We start from the raw sequence: 15,094 nt of genomic DNA on the forward strand, positions 1-15,094 counted from the left end.
TTCTATACCTTGTGTTCTCTTGAATCTGTTGCATCATTGTATGTTCTATAATCATATCAAGTAGTACATTTCCCCATAGGTCATCTCCACCCTTTACTGTCATCTCTTCCCAGTAGATTTCTTTACAATTAAAGTCACCCATTATAACTATTCTTCCTCCATTTTCCATGAACTTATTTAGTGTTATCCTTGTGTCTTCTAACTTGTTTTTGTGTTCTCTCTCTTCCTACGAAGCAGTTTTAGGAGGCACGTAATTTACTACAAACTTCCTGCTCTTCCCATCCTTGTCCTCCACTTCCATCATAATCACCTCTACTCTATTCTTTCCATATGTGACATTCCTCACATTTATATCCTTCTTAGTCAGGAACATAACTCCACCCCCTTGTTTTACCTCTGTTTCTAATCCAACAATTATATGCACCATGTCCTATACTGCTGGGTGGTAGTGGACCTTTCAATTTTGTCTCTACAATTTCCATTATGTCCAGTTCTTTTTCCTTCAGGTAATCATTCAGTTCATTCAAGCCTGTTATTAAGCCATCTATATTTGTGCAAGACACTTTTAATCTTCCGCTACTTCCATTGTGTTTTCTGTTTCCCTTCTGATTTTCTCTGCTATGAACCATTTCCTCACTTTCATATTCACTACTCTCCAATAGAATTTCTCTTTTTCTGAATGTTCTTTTCTCATTTTTTTCCTTAGCTTCTAGTCTTTGTTTTTTCTCCTCTCTTTCCTCTTTATTCATTCTCTTTTTATCCATACCTGTTTATATTGATCACTGTCTGCTAGTTTGTGACCTGAATTTGACCTTAATTGGTCTAGTGTTATCTGTATTGTATTTCCCTAGCCTATATATTTCTTCTATTTCTTTCCCTGTTTCTGGTTCATTTTCTTTAACTACTTCTAATATCTTATTTACTTTTTCCTTTTCTTCCTTAGTTTGTTCTTTCATATGTTGTTCCATTATACCTCTAAATTCCATTTCATTGTTCTCTTGTATTTTTTTCCAACCACTTACCTCTTTTGCTATGGAATCTTTATTCCCTTTATTCTCTTCAATTCCTCATTCTCATCCTTTGCTTCTCTTAACTGTCTTTTCAATTCTACTATTTCTTTAGTTAGGTTTTGATTCTCTTTCTTTAGTTCTTCCAGTTTATCAACTTGTTGAATAATCAACTTTATTTGGTTAAACCTAGCTTCCCAATTTTCATTCATTTCTTTTAGTTTCTCCTCTAGATTTACTAGTCCGGGGAGGTTGTCATTTCCTCCCTCATTAAATCCATGGAAATAGTTATCTTCATCTTCCATTGCGCTGCTCTTATCTATATTTCTAATTTTTACATTTTTACTAACCACATCGACTTCACCACTATCATCAAGCCATCTTCTGTTTACATGCCATCTGATTTCCTGGGCCCTATCTTCCCCTTCCTCATTTCCTTCCATTTTCCTCAGTAATCCCTCCCCTTCTCCTTTTTCTTCACCTTCCCACTACACCATGAGCTTTACCCTTCCCTATTAATACAACACAGGTATTTCCTTGTCATTGTGATCCTCGAAATTTGCAGTCCTCTCTGGAGTCCAAACTTCATTGCCACCTCGACCGACGTGTGTGTGTGGGTGAGTGTGGGTGTATTTACCTAGTTTTCTATAGTTGAATTTTGTGGAAGGAGAGCTATACTCGTAGTGACCCATAGTTGTACCTTTCTTCATCCAATTCTTTTTTAAAATCATGTATAGTTTTAGCACTCACTGTTCCTCCTTCAATTTGTTTCATGTATCTATTACTCTGTGTGGAAAGCGGTTTTTCAGATCTCTTTTTTAACTGTCTTTCTTAAGTTTCTTCTCCTGTCCTCTTGTATTCCTTCTGTCCCATTATCTTAGATCACATGTTGGACTCATGATTGACAGCTATTTCCCTTCTGGAAGAGAGCTCAGAGCTCGTATATGACTGATCTATGGGTAAAAATGTGACCTTACACACACGCACACACCCAACTCCCCGCCCATGAGAGTTGGAGTAATGACCCGCAGCACAGCGATACTGAAATTATTTCAGCTCAGGGTGGGATTTGAACCCAAACCACCGTAGTGGCAGCCATGAACTCTACCACTGTGCCATGAGTGTGTGTGTGCATGTGGACATGTGTGTGTGTGCATGTGGACATGTGTGTGTGTGCATGTGGACATGTGTGTGTATGCATGTTTATATAACTGCATTTATTTTTTCTAGATTTGCCACCAACCACATGATTTGTCATGTTGTATACCTACATCTGCTATGGAGCTTTGCATGTCACTGTAACTTTTCTTCATATTTGATATTTTATATATAAACTTGTTTTATGGCAATAAACTTGAAACTTAAATGGAAAGATGCAAATAATGCCAAATAAGTTGAAAATCCTCAAAATATATTTGAACTCATTTTGATGTTGGTAGGAAATCTTTAAAATTACTTTTTATGCCAGAATTTCATTATATCAAAAAGCAATAAATTGCTACTGAAATGACAAATTTTGAATTTTCCTTTTTAACCCCTAAAATTGACACACCCTACTTCTCTTGTAAGGGGAAGGAGGCCATAGATACATACATACATACATACATATATACATACAGCATTATCAAATAAATTTGTGAATATTACAGAGGATGAGATGGATTGATGGCATGAAGGGGGCATTGAGAAAGAGTGAGCAAGGAAGGGAGAAGGCAGGAGATAGGGATGAGTGGAGAGTGACAGATGATACTGTTATGCAAGGAAGGGAGGGGCAGGGGATGGGGGGTAGGGGGTGCTTATGTGTGAATGATATTTTGATGCAGCCTGAAGTGATTTCTCTCTGTCTCCTCTTTTTCTGCATGAAAGGACAGAGAGGGGGTTTGCCAATTAAGTGAAACAGCCTTGCTGCGGATGTACTGTATCTTGCTACATTGCTTCTGACCCAGGGCAGGGGGCGAGATACAGGGATGACCCATCATCCATGAGGAGCTAAGATGAGAAGGGGGTAAAGTATAGTGGATGGAAGTGGAATGGGTGGGAGTAGGTGCATGCCTCTGACTCGGCTATCTTACTTACAAGGGGGAAAAAGCTCATGGTATATAGATAGATAATGAATATTACTTATCTAATGCATTACAAATTATCAGCTGGCATCCTGTAACATTTAAAGTTTAAAAACCTGTCAACCCAAATCTATCTCTATGTACCAGGGGCCTCATAAGGGAAGTACCCAGTCAAGACATGTACCCACTCCTAATCATTCCACTCCCATCCACCACCAAATTTTTCCCTCTCATCTTAACTCCTCATGGATGAAGGGTCATCCCTGTCTCCTGCCCACTGACCAAGTTAGAAGCAATGCAGCAAAACAGTACATTTACAGCAGGGCCACTTCACTTACACAGCAACCCTCCCTCCTCGTCCCCACATGCAGAAAATAGAGAAGACAAGGAGATATCCCTTTGGGTTAGTGTCAAATTATCACCCCTACACAATCATTCTCCATTCACACCTATCCCCTGTCTTCTCTCTTCCCTGTTCAACAAACATTCTCCTCTTGCTCAAATCCCCTTTTACCTCATCCATCCATCTCATCCTTGGTCACCCCCTCAAGTTCACTTCATCACCTCCGTTTTCCACACCATTTTTGCTAATCTTTCTTCAGTGGTTCTTTTCATGTGCCCAAACCATTCTAATACTCTTTCATCAGCCCTACATGCCAGCTCCCTTTCCATCCCTGCTCTCCTCCTCACCTCATTTCTCACTATCCAACCTTGTAACCCCCACCATATTTCTTAGACACTTCATTTTGAACACATTTAAACTTCTCCTTTCTGCCTTTCTTAAATTCCATATCTCTGCTCCATATAGTGTTATAGGCAAAATCAACCCTTCATATAATCTTCTCTTTGCATCTATTCCCTGATGCCTATTTCTCATGACACTCTTCAATTACTTAAGACATTCACTTGCCTCCCTCACTTTACAGTTCACCTCCACCCCTATTCCTCCATTTTCTGCCACATGCAACCCCAAATACTTAAAAATATCCACTTCGTCCAGCCTCTTTCCTCTAAGATTTACTTCCAAGTTGCTGTCACCCTCTCCCCTTGTACATCTCATTACTTTTCTTTAACCCACATTTACCTTCAACTTCCTTCTATTATATATGCTCCCAAACTCTGTCAATAACTGCCTTAGTCACTCTGACCTTGCCACAAACATAGTGTTGTCCTACTAAGGTCTCCTATGATCCAGTTTTTTATATCACCCTGACCATGACAATTCTGTACATTCTTACCAATGGGCCCATTGTAGATGACTCATCAAAAGGATCACCAATAACCCTCTTGGATGCCATGGCAACTGAACGCTTGACAAATTCATCATAAATAGACTCCTGGACATAGCATCGAGAAGCTGCACAGCAGTTCTGTCCATGGTTGTTCATCACACCTCCATGACATGTATCCACTGCTTCATCCACTGTTTAACAAGTTTGCATAAAATTAAAGATGTTTAACTATATAAATTAAAAAATCTCACATGTTTGATGCACCAGAAAAAAGTAAATATTTCTTGCTATATGGATCAAACAAGCAACATTATATCTATATTACAATAAAGTTGATGTTGTAAAGCTATAATAAAAGATGACAAAACTTCTTAAGTACTCACAGTCTCCACAGTCATCAAAGACCACAATAGGGCTCTTGCCACCCAATTCAAAGGTGACCCTCTTCAGGTTGGATTTACCAGCTGCCTGCATCACCAGTGCTCCTACTGCTGTTGAGCCTGTGAATGCAACCTGTCGAAAATTATGAAATCAAGCATTTCAGTGGTACTGTAGAAACTATATCAATACCAACCACAAGTATTCTGCACACTATTCCAAATAGGTCTTGCAAGTTCTGTGTAGCTCAAATGCCATGATTTACAAGTTCTATGCAATATCCTAAATTTCCCAATTCCCAACATTTGCACTTCAATACTCTTGACCTCCACATATTTGCCACACATTTTTAATATCGGTGACCATCATCATGACATCATATTTGAAGATGGTCTACATGCCTCTTGATTGAAATTAATAACAATAAACTTTGACAACACATTATTTAACTACTAAGTATTGCTGCTTATCAAAAACTTCACCCACTCTGCTTTCCACTTTATCTTATACATAAGAAGAATTTAAATTACAAATACAAGTACAGTTTTCCATACTGATGCATAAATACTTGGAATAGTTAGGTGATATAGCCCAAGCTGGAACAATACACAAATTCAAATCTAAATGTGATACTTGGAAATTAAGGATAGAGAACAAATAGGAACTGTACACGAATTTGAGGCTAGGTATAAAAAATTGGCAAGTAGATGGGACCCAATGAGAATTGCTCCTTTCCTGTATATCATAATTAGATAAATACAGTTAAATCAACATGAATACCAGAATAAACAGTGCAAGATGTGAGAAAGCTTTAGGAAAAGAAAGGATTTTATTTTTTGCTTTTATGGATTTGGAAAAAGCTTATGACAGGGTAGACATGAAGGCACTGTGGGAGGTATTGCAGATATATGGGATAGAAGGAAAGCTGTTAAGATCAGTCTAGAGTTTTTATGAGAGTAGTGGAGCTTGTCTTAAAATTAGAAATGGAGATAGCAAGTGGTTTGAGGTTAAGGTGGGACTTCACCTGGGATGTGTTATGTCACTATGGATGTTCAATTTATACATGGATGGGGAGGTGTGAGAGATAACTGCAAGGGAAATAGGTAGGGGATTGGAGATGGTTAAAGAAAATGGAGAAGAATGGGAGATATGCCAGTTGTTTGCTGAAAACGCTGCACTTGTGGGAGGATCAGAGGAGGGATTGAGGAAGTTAGTGACAGAGTTTGGGAAGGTGTGCAAAAGAAAGTTGAAGAAAAATGTGGGTGAAAGGCGATGATATGTACAAAGGGAGAGGATGGCAGCAAATTGGAAGAGAGTATTAAGGGAGAGAGGCTGGAGAAAGTGGATAGCTTTAGATATTTGGGAGCTAAAGTGGTGGGAAAGGGTGGAGATGGAGGTAGAATGTAGATTGAGAAAAGCAAGTAAATACCTTGGGAGATTAAAAAATGTAACAAGAAATAAACATTTGGAAATGGATGCTATGAGATTGCATGATAGGTTGATTGTGCCAACAGCACTATAGGTTGAAGTTCCAAAAGTTGGCATTCCTTTACTCAGAAACTTCCAATACTCAGTGCAAATAGAGCAAATTCTATCATGTTCTATCACATGGCAAAAGCTACCACTACTTGGCATTAGTTCAGCAACCACCACTATGGGTGGGTGGTGCATGCTCCACCAGTCTTTACTGCCAAGTTTAGTCATTACTGTGATCGGTGCCGTACTGTCCTATGTGTTGTGCTTTGTTTTCAGACATTATTATATCTTTTTGCTGTAAAATATGCCACCCAAATGTCCAGGAACACCCCTTAGTGGGCCTGCTAAAAAAAAAGAGAATAAAATGCTGAGTATAAGTGAAAAAATAGACCTTTTGAGAAGGCTAGACACAGGAACATTAGTGCGTAAGTTGTGTGAAATTTTCGCTGTCAGTTCTTTCGCTATGTATGACTTGAAGAAACAGAAAACACAATTGAGGGAATATTATGCTAAAAGTGGAACATTAAAAAGTATGGACATATGTAAAACTATGAGGCACAGTAAAAGTGAAAACTTAGAGAAAGCTTTGATGCAGTGGATACAACAGCGTCGCAGTGAAGGAATGAGAGTTTCTGGTGAGATAGTGATGACCCAGGCCAAAAATTCCCATGAAAGTCTTAAGTTAGATTATGAATGCCAATACAGTGATGGGTGGCTGCATAAATTCAAAAATAGGTATGGTTTACTTCATGTAACAGTGTGTGGAAAAAAAAATCAGCCGACCATGTAGCAGCAGTAGAGTTCATCAATCATTTTGATCAGATGGTGAAAGATGAGAAGCTGACCCCAGAACAGATTTATAATGCAGATGAAACTGTAATGTATTGCTGTTGCATGCCAAAGACAACCATTACTACCAAGGACAAAGAAAATCCAACTGGCCTAAAGGAGTCTAGGGATAGGGTGACGCCATGGGGTGTTCCAATGCTGCAACACACAAGCTTAAGCTGATGTTGATTGGCAGAAGCTTCAAACCTAGGGCCTTAAAGGGGGTTAGAATTTACAAGGTCCATGCTAGGTGCTGTTAATGCTGGCACCTCTGTGGAAGATTTCAGAAAAACAGTTCACCATTAAGGATGTTATGTGGACTGTTGCTAGGGCCTGGACCAATGTTACTCCCTCAGTACTCTGTAAATGCTAGCATGAATTAAGGCCAGGAGACAATCCAACACTCGATGACATGTATGAGGACTTTGATGGCTTTCATGTCTGAAAAAAAAATAAATATGTTCGCGATCTGCTGTAGTATACTAAGAAAATTTATCACCCCATAGGAGCAGGCTAGACATGGAGAATTTGGAGGAATGGATGGATATGGATGATAGTGCACCTGTATTCCCAAGTCTCACTGATTATGAAATTGTTGACATGGTGACAGGTGCACCTGCATGTGACCAAGATGGAAGTGAAGACGATGATGGCACAACTCCGTCAGATCATATCACAATTGATAAATGTCTACAGCTAGGGGACGAATACATCGCAGCTCTGGAACAGCTGTCTTTTCTTACTGAACAGGACATCATGAATATTTACAATTTACAAGCCAAAATAATTCATAAAATACCTAACTACATGAAGCAACATACAATCACAAATTACTTCAAGAAACAGTCATCAATCAAACACCCACAACCATTAACATCAGCAAGCCCAGATATCAGCAATTCAGACAGCACTTCAACCAGCACTCCTGTCACCACTCAAGCCAACACTCCAAGTTCCTGTTAATATCTACTACTGTATATCACACAGTTCACTGTTTGGAGGAAGATAGAGGAACACAATGTAAAAAGTGTGGAAGACAGATGAATAGAGTGAACATGCGGGGGTGACCAAGGATGAGATGGATGGATGGGGCGAAAGGGTCACCGGGAAAGAGGGGGATATCTGTTGAGAAAGGGAGAAGGCAAAAGATAGGAGTGAGTTGAGAATGGTTGTATGGATGATGCTGTGATGCATGGAAGGGAGTGGGGGGTGAATGAGGGGTGGGGGTTAGGGAGTACAAGTGAACAACATTTTGATACAGCCCAAAGGGATTTCTCCCCATCTTCTCTTTTTTTGCACTAGGGGATGGGCATAAACTCTTTCACCCCTCTACCCCTCAGCATCCCCCCCCCCTTACTTGGCCCTTCCCCATTTCCTCCATGCCTTGGTCAGTCGCCCTTTCCCCCTCCTCCCCTCTTTCCTCTCAAATGTGCCAGAACAGCCTTGTAAGGACCAATTGGTCTGTTACTGTTCATATGACCATGTAACTTTCTCCCTTCCTTTCTCCCCCTTTCTTTCTCTCTCTCCCTTCCTTCCATTCTCCTTCTCTCTCCCTCTCCCCCTTTCTTTCTCTCTCTCCCTTCCTTCCATTCTCCTTCTCTCTCCCTCTCTCTCTCTCTCCCTCTCTCTCTCTCTCTCCCTCTCCCCTTCTTTATCTCCCTTTCCCCCCTCGCACAGCTGCTTCAAACAGGAAGATGGCAAGTGGTTGTGCTTTAGTTAATAGCACCAAAGAGCTACAATCTCTATGTAGTAGAACTGTAGCCTAAGAGAGGACTGTAGAGGGCCTTCAAGAGGAGAATTGAGTTCTTCACTCGAAGGACCAAAACACAGACAAACCATGTTTGGAACCTGGGTGGGAAACAGCAACAAACATAACATGGAGAGATGGTAAAAAGCCCTCACCAGGTCCACTTGAATGCAGAAACTCTTTTCAAGCTCTCACAGGTCTACAAGAAGAAAGGAAGATGCAAGAGAAGAATAAGGCAGTTGCTAGACCCCTGCCCACAGCTAAGATTTTGGTTGTGGGATATAGCCAGGTGAGGTATTTAGGTAGGGCCTTCTGTGACAAAGATAGGAAGCATAGGACCCAGGTGTTTCCCAGGGCAGGGATAGGTAATGTTAGAGACAGGACAAAAGAGTTTATACTCAGCAAAGGTGTGAAACCCATAGTTTGCTCGAGTGCTGGGGGGAATGACCTAGGCAAGTCAGGGAGTGAGGAAATGTTTGCACAGTTCCAGGATGCATTAGATAATATTAGGAATAAAGGGGGGGAGGGGGTTCCTGTTGTATGTAGAATCCTTCCGAGGCACAGAGTTGGAGGCAAGTGGCATTCCAGGGCTACAGTGATGAATTGCTGGCTGACAAAATATTGTAGGCTAATGGATGGGTATTTGTTGACAACTAGGATTGCTTTAATGGTAAGAATTATCTATGTACAAGAGACGGGGTGCACTTGTCACTCAAACGATTTAGACTTCTTGGTGAATCCCCCAAGCGAGAAGTAGGTATCCTGCAGGGTTTTTTCAGGTAGATCACATGGGAGTCAGGGGGGGGGTAATAGAATATAGTTTAGGTAATAGAAACAGCTCAGAGAGGGACTGAAAAGAATCACCTAATTAGGTGGAGGGAGGATAAACTGAAAGTTTACTGGGCAAACAGCAGAAGCATAATGAATAAAAGTTATGTGTTGCAAGTAAAGCATGCGTGGAGAAATTTGATGTTATAGCTATTACTGAATCCGGGATCAATATGGTTGATAGGCATTTCCTTCCAAAAATTGAGATAGGATACAAGTTTTTTTTACATGGACAGGGTTGGCAGAGTAGGGGAGTAGCACTTTTTGTTGAAAATATAATAAATTGAATGGGATGAAATGGGTGGGAGTGTTTTTATGCCTTTCCCTTTTTGGCTACCTCCCTTGGAAGGGGGAAAAAGCCTTGGTATATGTATGTATGTATGTACCAACAATTTGATTAAGGTAAAGGATAGTATGGAATCTATTTGGGTGGAGATTGTAGACAAGAATAAGAAACATATTAATGGTGTCCTATATAGACTTCCTAACCTCAGCATTGAGCAGACTGATTCCCTGATTCATGAAATTTGCAGGACATCCCAGTACAAAAATGTTGTGATCATGGGAGATTTTAATTGTAAACAATGACTGGGAAATTTCAGTAGATCACAAGGTGCGAGATTTCTTAGATGCAGTGCAGGATAATTTCCTAAAACAAATGATTACTCATCTTATGAGGGGAGAGAATACTCTGGACTTGCTTCCAACTAATAATGAGCACCTAACGAGTAAAATAAAAGTGGAAGAAAGTCTAGGCTCTTGTGATCATCAAGAAATAAAATTTAATATCAGTTGGGAAGAATTAAATAGTACAAATAACGTTCTAGTATACCTGACTTCAGGAGAGCCAATTTCAATGAGATGAGAGATCCAAACATTTGATCACAAGAACAACCCAGGGGGCTGTGATGGGTTAAGATGCATGGTCAGTCCAGACATCATTAGCATGGTCAGGGGTCGGGTCATGGAGGGTAATATGCATACCTTGGCTCAGGTCACTTACAAGCACGAGGTCATCAGACCAGTCAGCAATTTTGGATAAAATGTGCGGTAACCTAACAGATTTAATTCTAAATGCACAAAATAAATCTATTCCTCTCAAGTCAATATAGAAGAATAGTAATACTCCCAAATGGATGCCAGACTGGCTGAAATATGATATCATAATGGAAAGATGATTTTACATAAGAACAAAAAAACAGGGAAACACCTGAGATCCAAATATAACAATATGGCAAGACTGGTTAAAAAGAATACATGCACAGTGAAACATAACTATGAAATTAAGGTTGCCTGACAAATGAGATCCAACCCCAAGGGCTTCAGTCACAGAACAAAAAATAAGGAAAGGGTGAGCCCAATTAAAAAATACAAAAATGTCATGATAGAATCAGGGGAAAAAATGAATGAGGAGTTTAACAAATATTTTCTATCAGTGTTTACTAGGGAAAGGTACAAGGTACTTGACTGCGATCCGATTTTCAGTGGGGATGAAGAAAATAGACTATCAAATATCAGCATTAGTAATGTAGTAGTAGTCAAACAGATTGAAAGCTACAAAATCCCCAGGTCCAGACAAAAAATTTCCGAGAGTGTTTAAAGAGTGTAAACTTGAAATTTACGACCAGTTAACAGAAATATTTAATAAGTCAGTAGACACTGGTTTTGTGCCTATTGCTTGGTGGCAGGCAAACATTATTCCCATTTTCTAAAAGGGAGATAAATCTATATGCAACTACAGGCCAATCAGTTTGACATCTGTTATAGGTAAAATGCTTGAATCAATAACAGTTACTTTAACCCCTTCCATACGGTGCCGCACACGTAGGCGTCATGAGGAGCAAGTGGATTCGCGACGCTGCCATATCGGCGTCTTGATTATATTTATTGTAGTCGCCCCTGTGTTTTTACATTCTTCCAAATGCGCCCTGAATCCCATTCTCTGTGGTTTTCAAAATTCGCGGGTGAAAGAGAGAACGATCGATATAAGCGGCGACTATATTTTATGATGCGAATATTATTTCGTTACGTCATACGTCTGGCATTGGTTGCTGCCCGCGAGATTTAAGTCCCGTATTGAAGTGGTTAATAGACTCAGAGATCACATCGAGAGAGAATTTGATTCATGACTCATAGCATGGTTTCTCCAAGGCTAAGTCATGTGTGACTAATCTTCTACCTTTTTACACTAACGTATATAAGGCATCAGATAACAATGATAGTTATGATGTTATTTACTTTGACTTTAGCAAAGCATTCAACAAGGAGCCCCACCAGAAACTACTAAAGAAAATCAAAGCCCATGGCATTGGAGGAAAAGTGTTAGAATAAATTAGAGCTTGGATCAGTGACAAAACAGCAGGTCACCATAAATGGGGTAAAATCCAAATGGGGGAGTAGTTCTAGTAGAGCTCCCCAGGGCTCTGTTTTGGGTCCCTTATTGTTCATTGTGCATAAACGACTTGGACAATGGGATTAACAGTGATGCAAGTTTACAGACAACACTAAAATAGGATGCCTAATTAGGTCAGGAGATGCAGCCAAGATTCTGCAGGATGATCCTGACAAATTGTTCACATGGTTGGTCAAATGGCAAATGGACTTCAATATCTCAAAGTGCAGTGTGTTAAACATAGGGCTACACAACCCTGAAAATATATATAGCTTAGATAATACATTTTTAGAGAAAACCAAGTGCGAGAGACTTGGGAGCTCTAGCGAGTTCTGACCTTAAATCCAGGAAACAGTGCATTAGAGCCAGGAATAAAGCTGACAGAGCACTAGGTTTCATTGCTAGGATGGTTATGATTAGAAGTGCAGAGGTAATTTTCAAAATATCTACCATTAGACCTATCCTTGACTATGCAGTACAGTTTTGGTCTCCATCTTATAGAATGGACATCAATTCACTAGAATCGGTACAGATGAGAATGACCAAAATGATACATGGGCTCAGAAATTTACCTTACAAAGAGAAGCTTAGGCACTGTAACTTACACTCTCAGGAAAGACACTGAGTGCAGTGTGATCTAATAATAGAGGTGTTCAAGTTTATCAAAGGCTTTAACAAGGGTGATACACACAAGGTCATCATATTAAGACAACAGGGGCAGGGCTCGGGGTAATGGGTTTAAATTGGACAAATTTAGATTTAAGAAAGAAATAGGAAAGAATTGGTTTACTAATAGGGTGGTCAACAAGTGGAATAGACTTAGTAACCATGTAGTGAGCGCTGAAACTATCAGTTGTTTTAAGAAATGGATAGAAAACTTTATAGATGGGGATGACAGGTGGTATTAGAAATGGAACTGCCTATAGGCAATTCACTCAAAGAATCTCAGTCGATCCTGCATTTTCAGTTGGCAGCCCTGCTCACCCTTCGCTATGATGCAACTCGAACTTTTTCATATCTACATATTTCAATTTCCGACCCAAGTGTCACTCTTCCGACCATAAACATTCGTACAACTGTATTCAAAGACTAAACAAGATAATGAATATGAAATTATGAAAGCCATAATGTAATCGAGATGTGAAAAACTATGAGCAGTATGTACTCAAGTCATGTTCAATTTTGACTCATAAGATTGATTGGGGTGGAGGGAGTGAGTGAGAGAGGGAGGTGCAAAGATGCTGTGCTTCCCACCACCCATCCAGTATCAAAAGATAATCATAAACCTTTCATTTTCTCTTTTAAGCATCACTTTATGGGATATGTGAAAGCACAGTCATATTCATGACTATTTCATATCACAGAAGACATATTAAATTTTACAACCAGCCTCATTATGACTGGACACAGCAATAACAAGTAAAATGCTGTATGAACATTAAAATTATATTCCTTATCTTATACTCGCTATAATTACTTTCTTTGTACTATCGAGATGGAAAGCTTTGAAATAGGTGAACAAGGACTGCTTCATCCCTGGATGTATATGAAATTCATGTAACTTGTATAGTCACTGAGCCAAGTGAAGAAATATGAAAATATTTTATGGAGGCTTGAAGTTTCAACCAGCTCAGCAGGGGAAGGGTGAGCAGGACTGCCAACCAAAAATGCAGAATCCACCGAGATTCTTTGAGTGAATTGCCTATAGTGTAGACCTTATGGTCTCTTGCAATCTCCTTCATTCTTATGTTCTTATGTTGAAGTGACCTTGCTGTGGATGTGCTTTGTCTTGCTACATTGTTTCTGACCCTGGGCAGTGAGCAAGATGCAGGATATATGTATGTATTTAATAAGGAAACATACAAGTTTTAAGTTACTGTAGTTACATGTGTGATGGTTGGAACAAAGTGTCCATGGAACTTTAGAGTCACTGTGCAAGACCAAACCTATTCTCCATACAAAATATGTCCATATATCACTGACATCATTTTGCTATCCCTATCATCTTTAGCACACTTACTTTATCAATATCATGGTGCTCTGAGACAGCTGCCCCTGCAGATGGACCAAAGCCTGGAACTACATTGATAACACCATCAGGAAAACCAGCCTGCAATGTTTCAAAGTACATGTTATTATACAATTTAAGTTCCAAAAGTTTAGTACATATCTGCATTGTTCATATTCTTTAAATCAACCATTTCCATCCTGTTACAAAACTGATTTCCCTTTTCCCTACAAAGCCCACAATAACTGGACCCTTTTCAACTTCCTCCAAAGTGCCTCTACACACCTCCTTGCTGAGAGCTGCCAAGTAGAGTGCTGATAGGGGAGTGAGTTCTGATGGTTTCATGACTATGCAACAGCCTGCAGCCAGAGCAGGCCCCCACTTCCATGCTAGCATCATAACAGGATAGTTCCATGGAATGATCTGACCAACCACACCCACAGGTTCCTTCCGAGTCATGCTGATAAAGTCACCATCTAGAAAGAGGATATAGGTCTGCATGAGGACAAAAACAAGATGACCTGAAACAAGGTCTAAAAGTATTATACAATACCCCATACTGAGGTACTGACTGCAAGTTATTGTGTAATGGTCATTGCATAGTAGCATGCAAACAATGCTTTAAAAACTGTTTTGGGGCACTCCTATGGACTAGAGTCACACATTTGTTTATGTTAGTAAAATCTCTACTACAACAGGAATGATGCTACTTTTTATACTACAACTATTCTTCCTTTAAGGTGTTCCCTTGAAACTGTCCTTTACCACTTCTTTTAGTATACTTTTTCTTTTCCCCTGTGGTGGGCTAAAGAAAGAATCCTACCACTGATTCCCATGCGAGTTGTAAAAGGCAACAAAGTGGGACACAATGATGAGACTAGGGATCCTGCTTTCTGTATGTTCATCCTACAAAAAGTCGAGGCTTAAGAGGGTCTGGCAGAGCTCCAAACAGAATCCTGAATTTTTTGTTATATGAGGTGTGTTTTTTAAGTACCATTTTGAAATAAAAATGAAACCTGTAGACTTTTCATAATTTTATTTTTACATGAAAGCCTGTACTGTAATCTACTTCTCAACATAATTACGAAATCATCTGACCGTGTTTAAGTTTGTGAGTATTTGAATTGCCTCCTCC

General features: G+C 39.7%; 1 protein-coding gene across 1 annotated transcript in view; it reads right to left on the reverse strand.

The window, feature by feature from the left end:
• The window catches only part of LOC143038575 (aldehyde dehydrogenase 1A1), a 64,356-nt gene that overhangs the window by 9,654 nt on the left and 39,608 nt on the right, over positions 1-15,094 (reverse strand). The window contains exons 5-8 of the mRNA XM_076207960.1: positions 14,245-14,435; positions 13,972-14,061; positions 4,686-4,815; positions 4,309-4,493 (exon numbers count right to left, since the gene is read on the reverse strand). Coding sequence (XP_076064075.1) covers positions 4,309-4,493; positions 4,686-4,815; positions 13,972-14,061; positions 14,245-14,435 — 596 coding nt within the window. The remainder of the gene's footprint in view (positions 1-4,308; positions 4,494-4,685; positions 4,816-13,971; positions 14,062-14,244; positions 14,436-15,094) is intronic.

Source organism: Oratosquilla oratoria, chromosome 2 (genome assembly GCF_046742065.1).
Source record: "Oratosquilla oratoria isolate Oo_2021 chromosome 2, ASM4674206v1, whole genome shotgun sequence".
Classification (NCBI taxonomy): Eukaryota; Metazoa; Arthropoda; class Malacostraca; order Stomatopoda; family Squillidae; genus Oratosquilla; species Oratosquilla oratoria.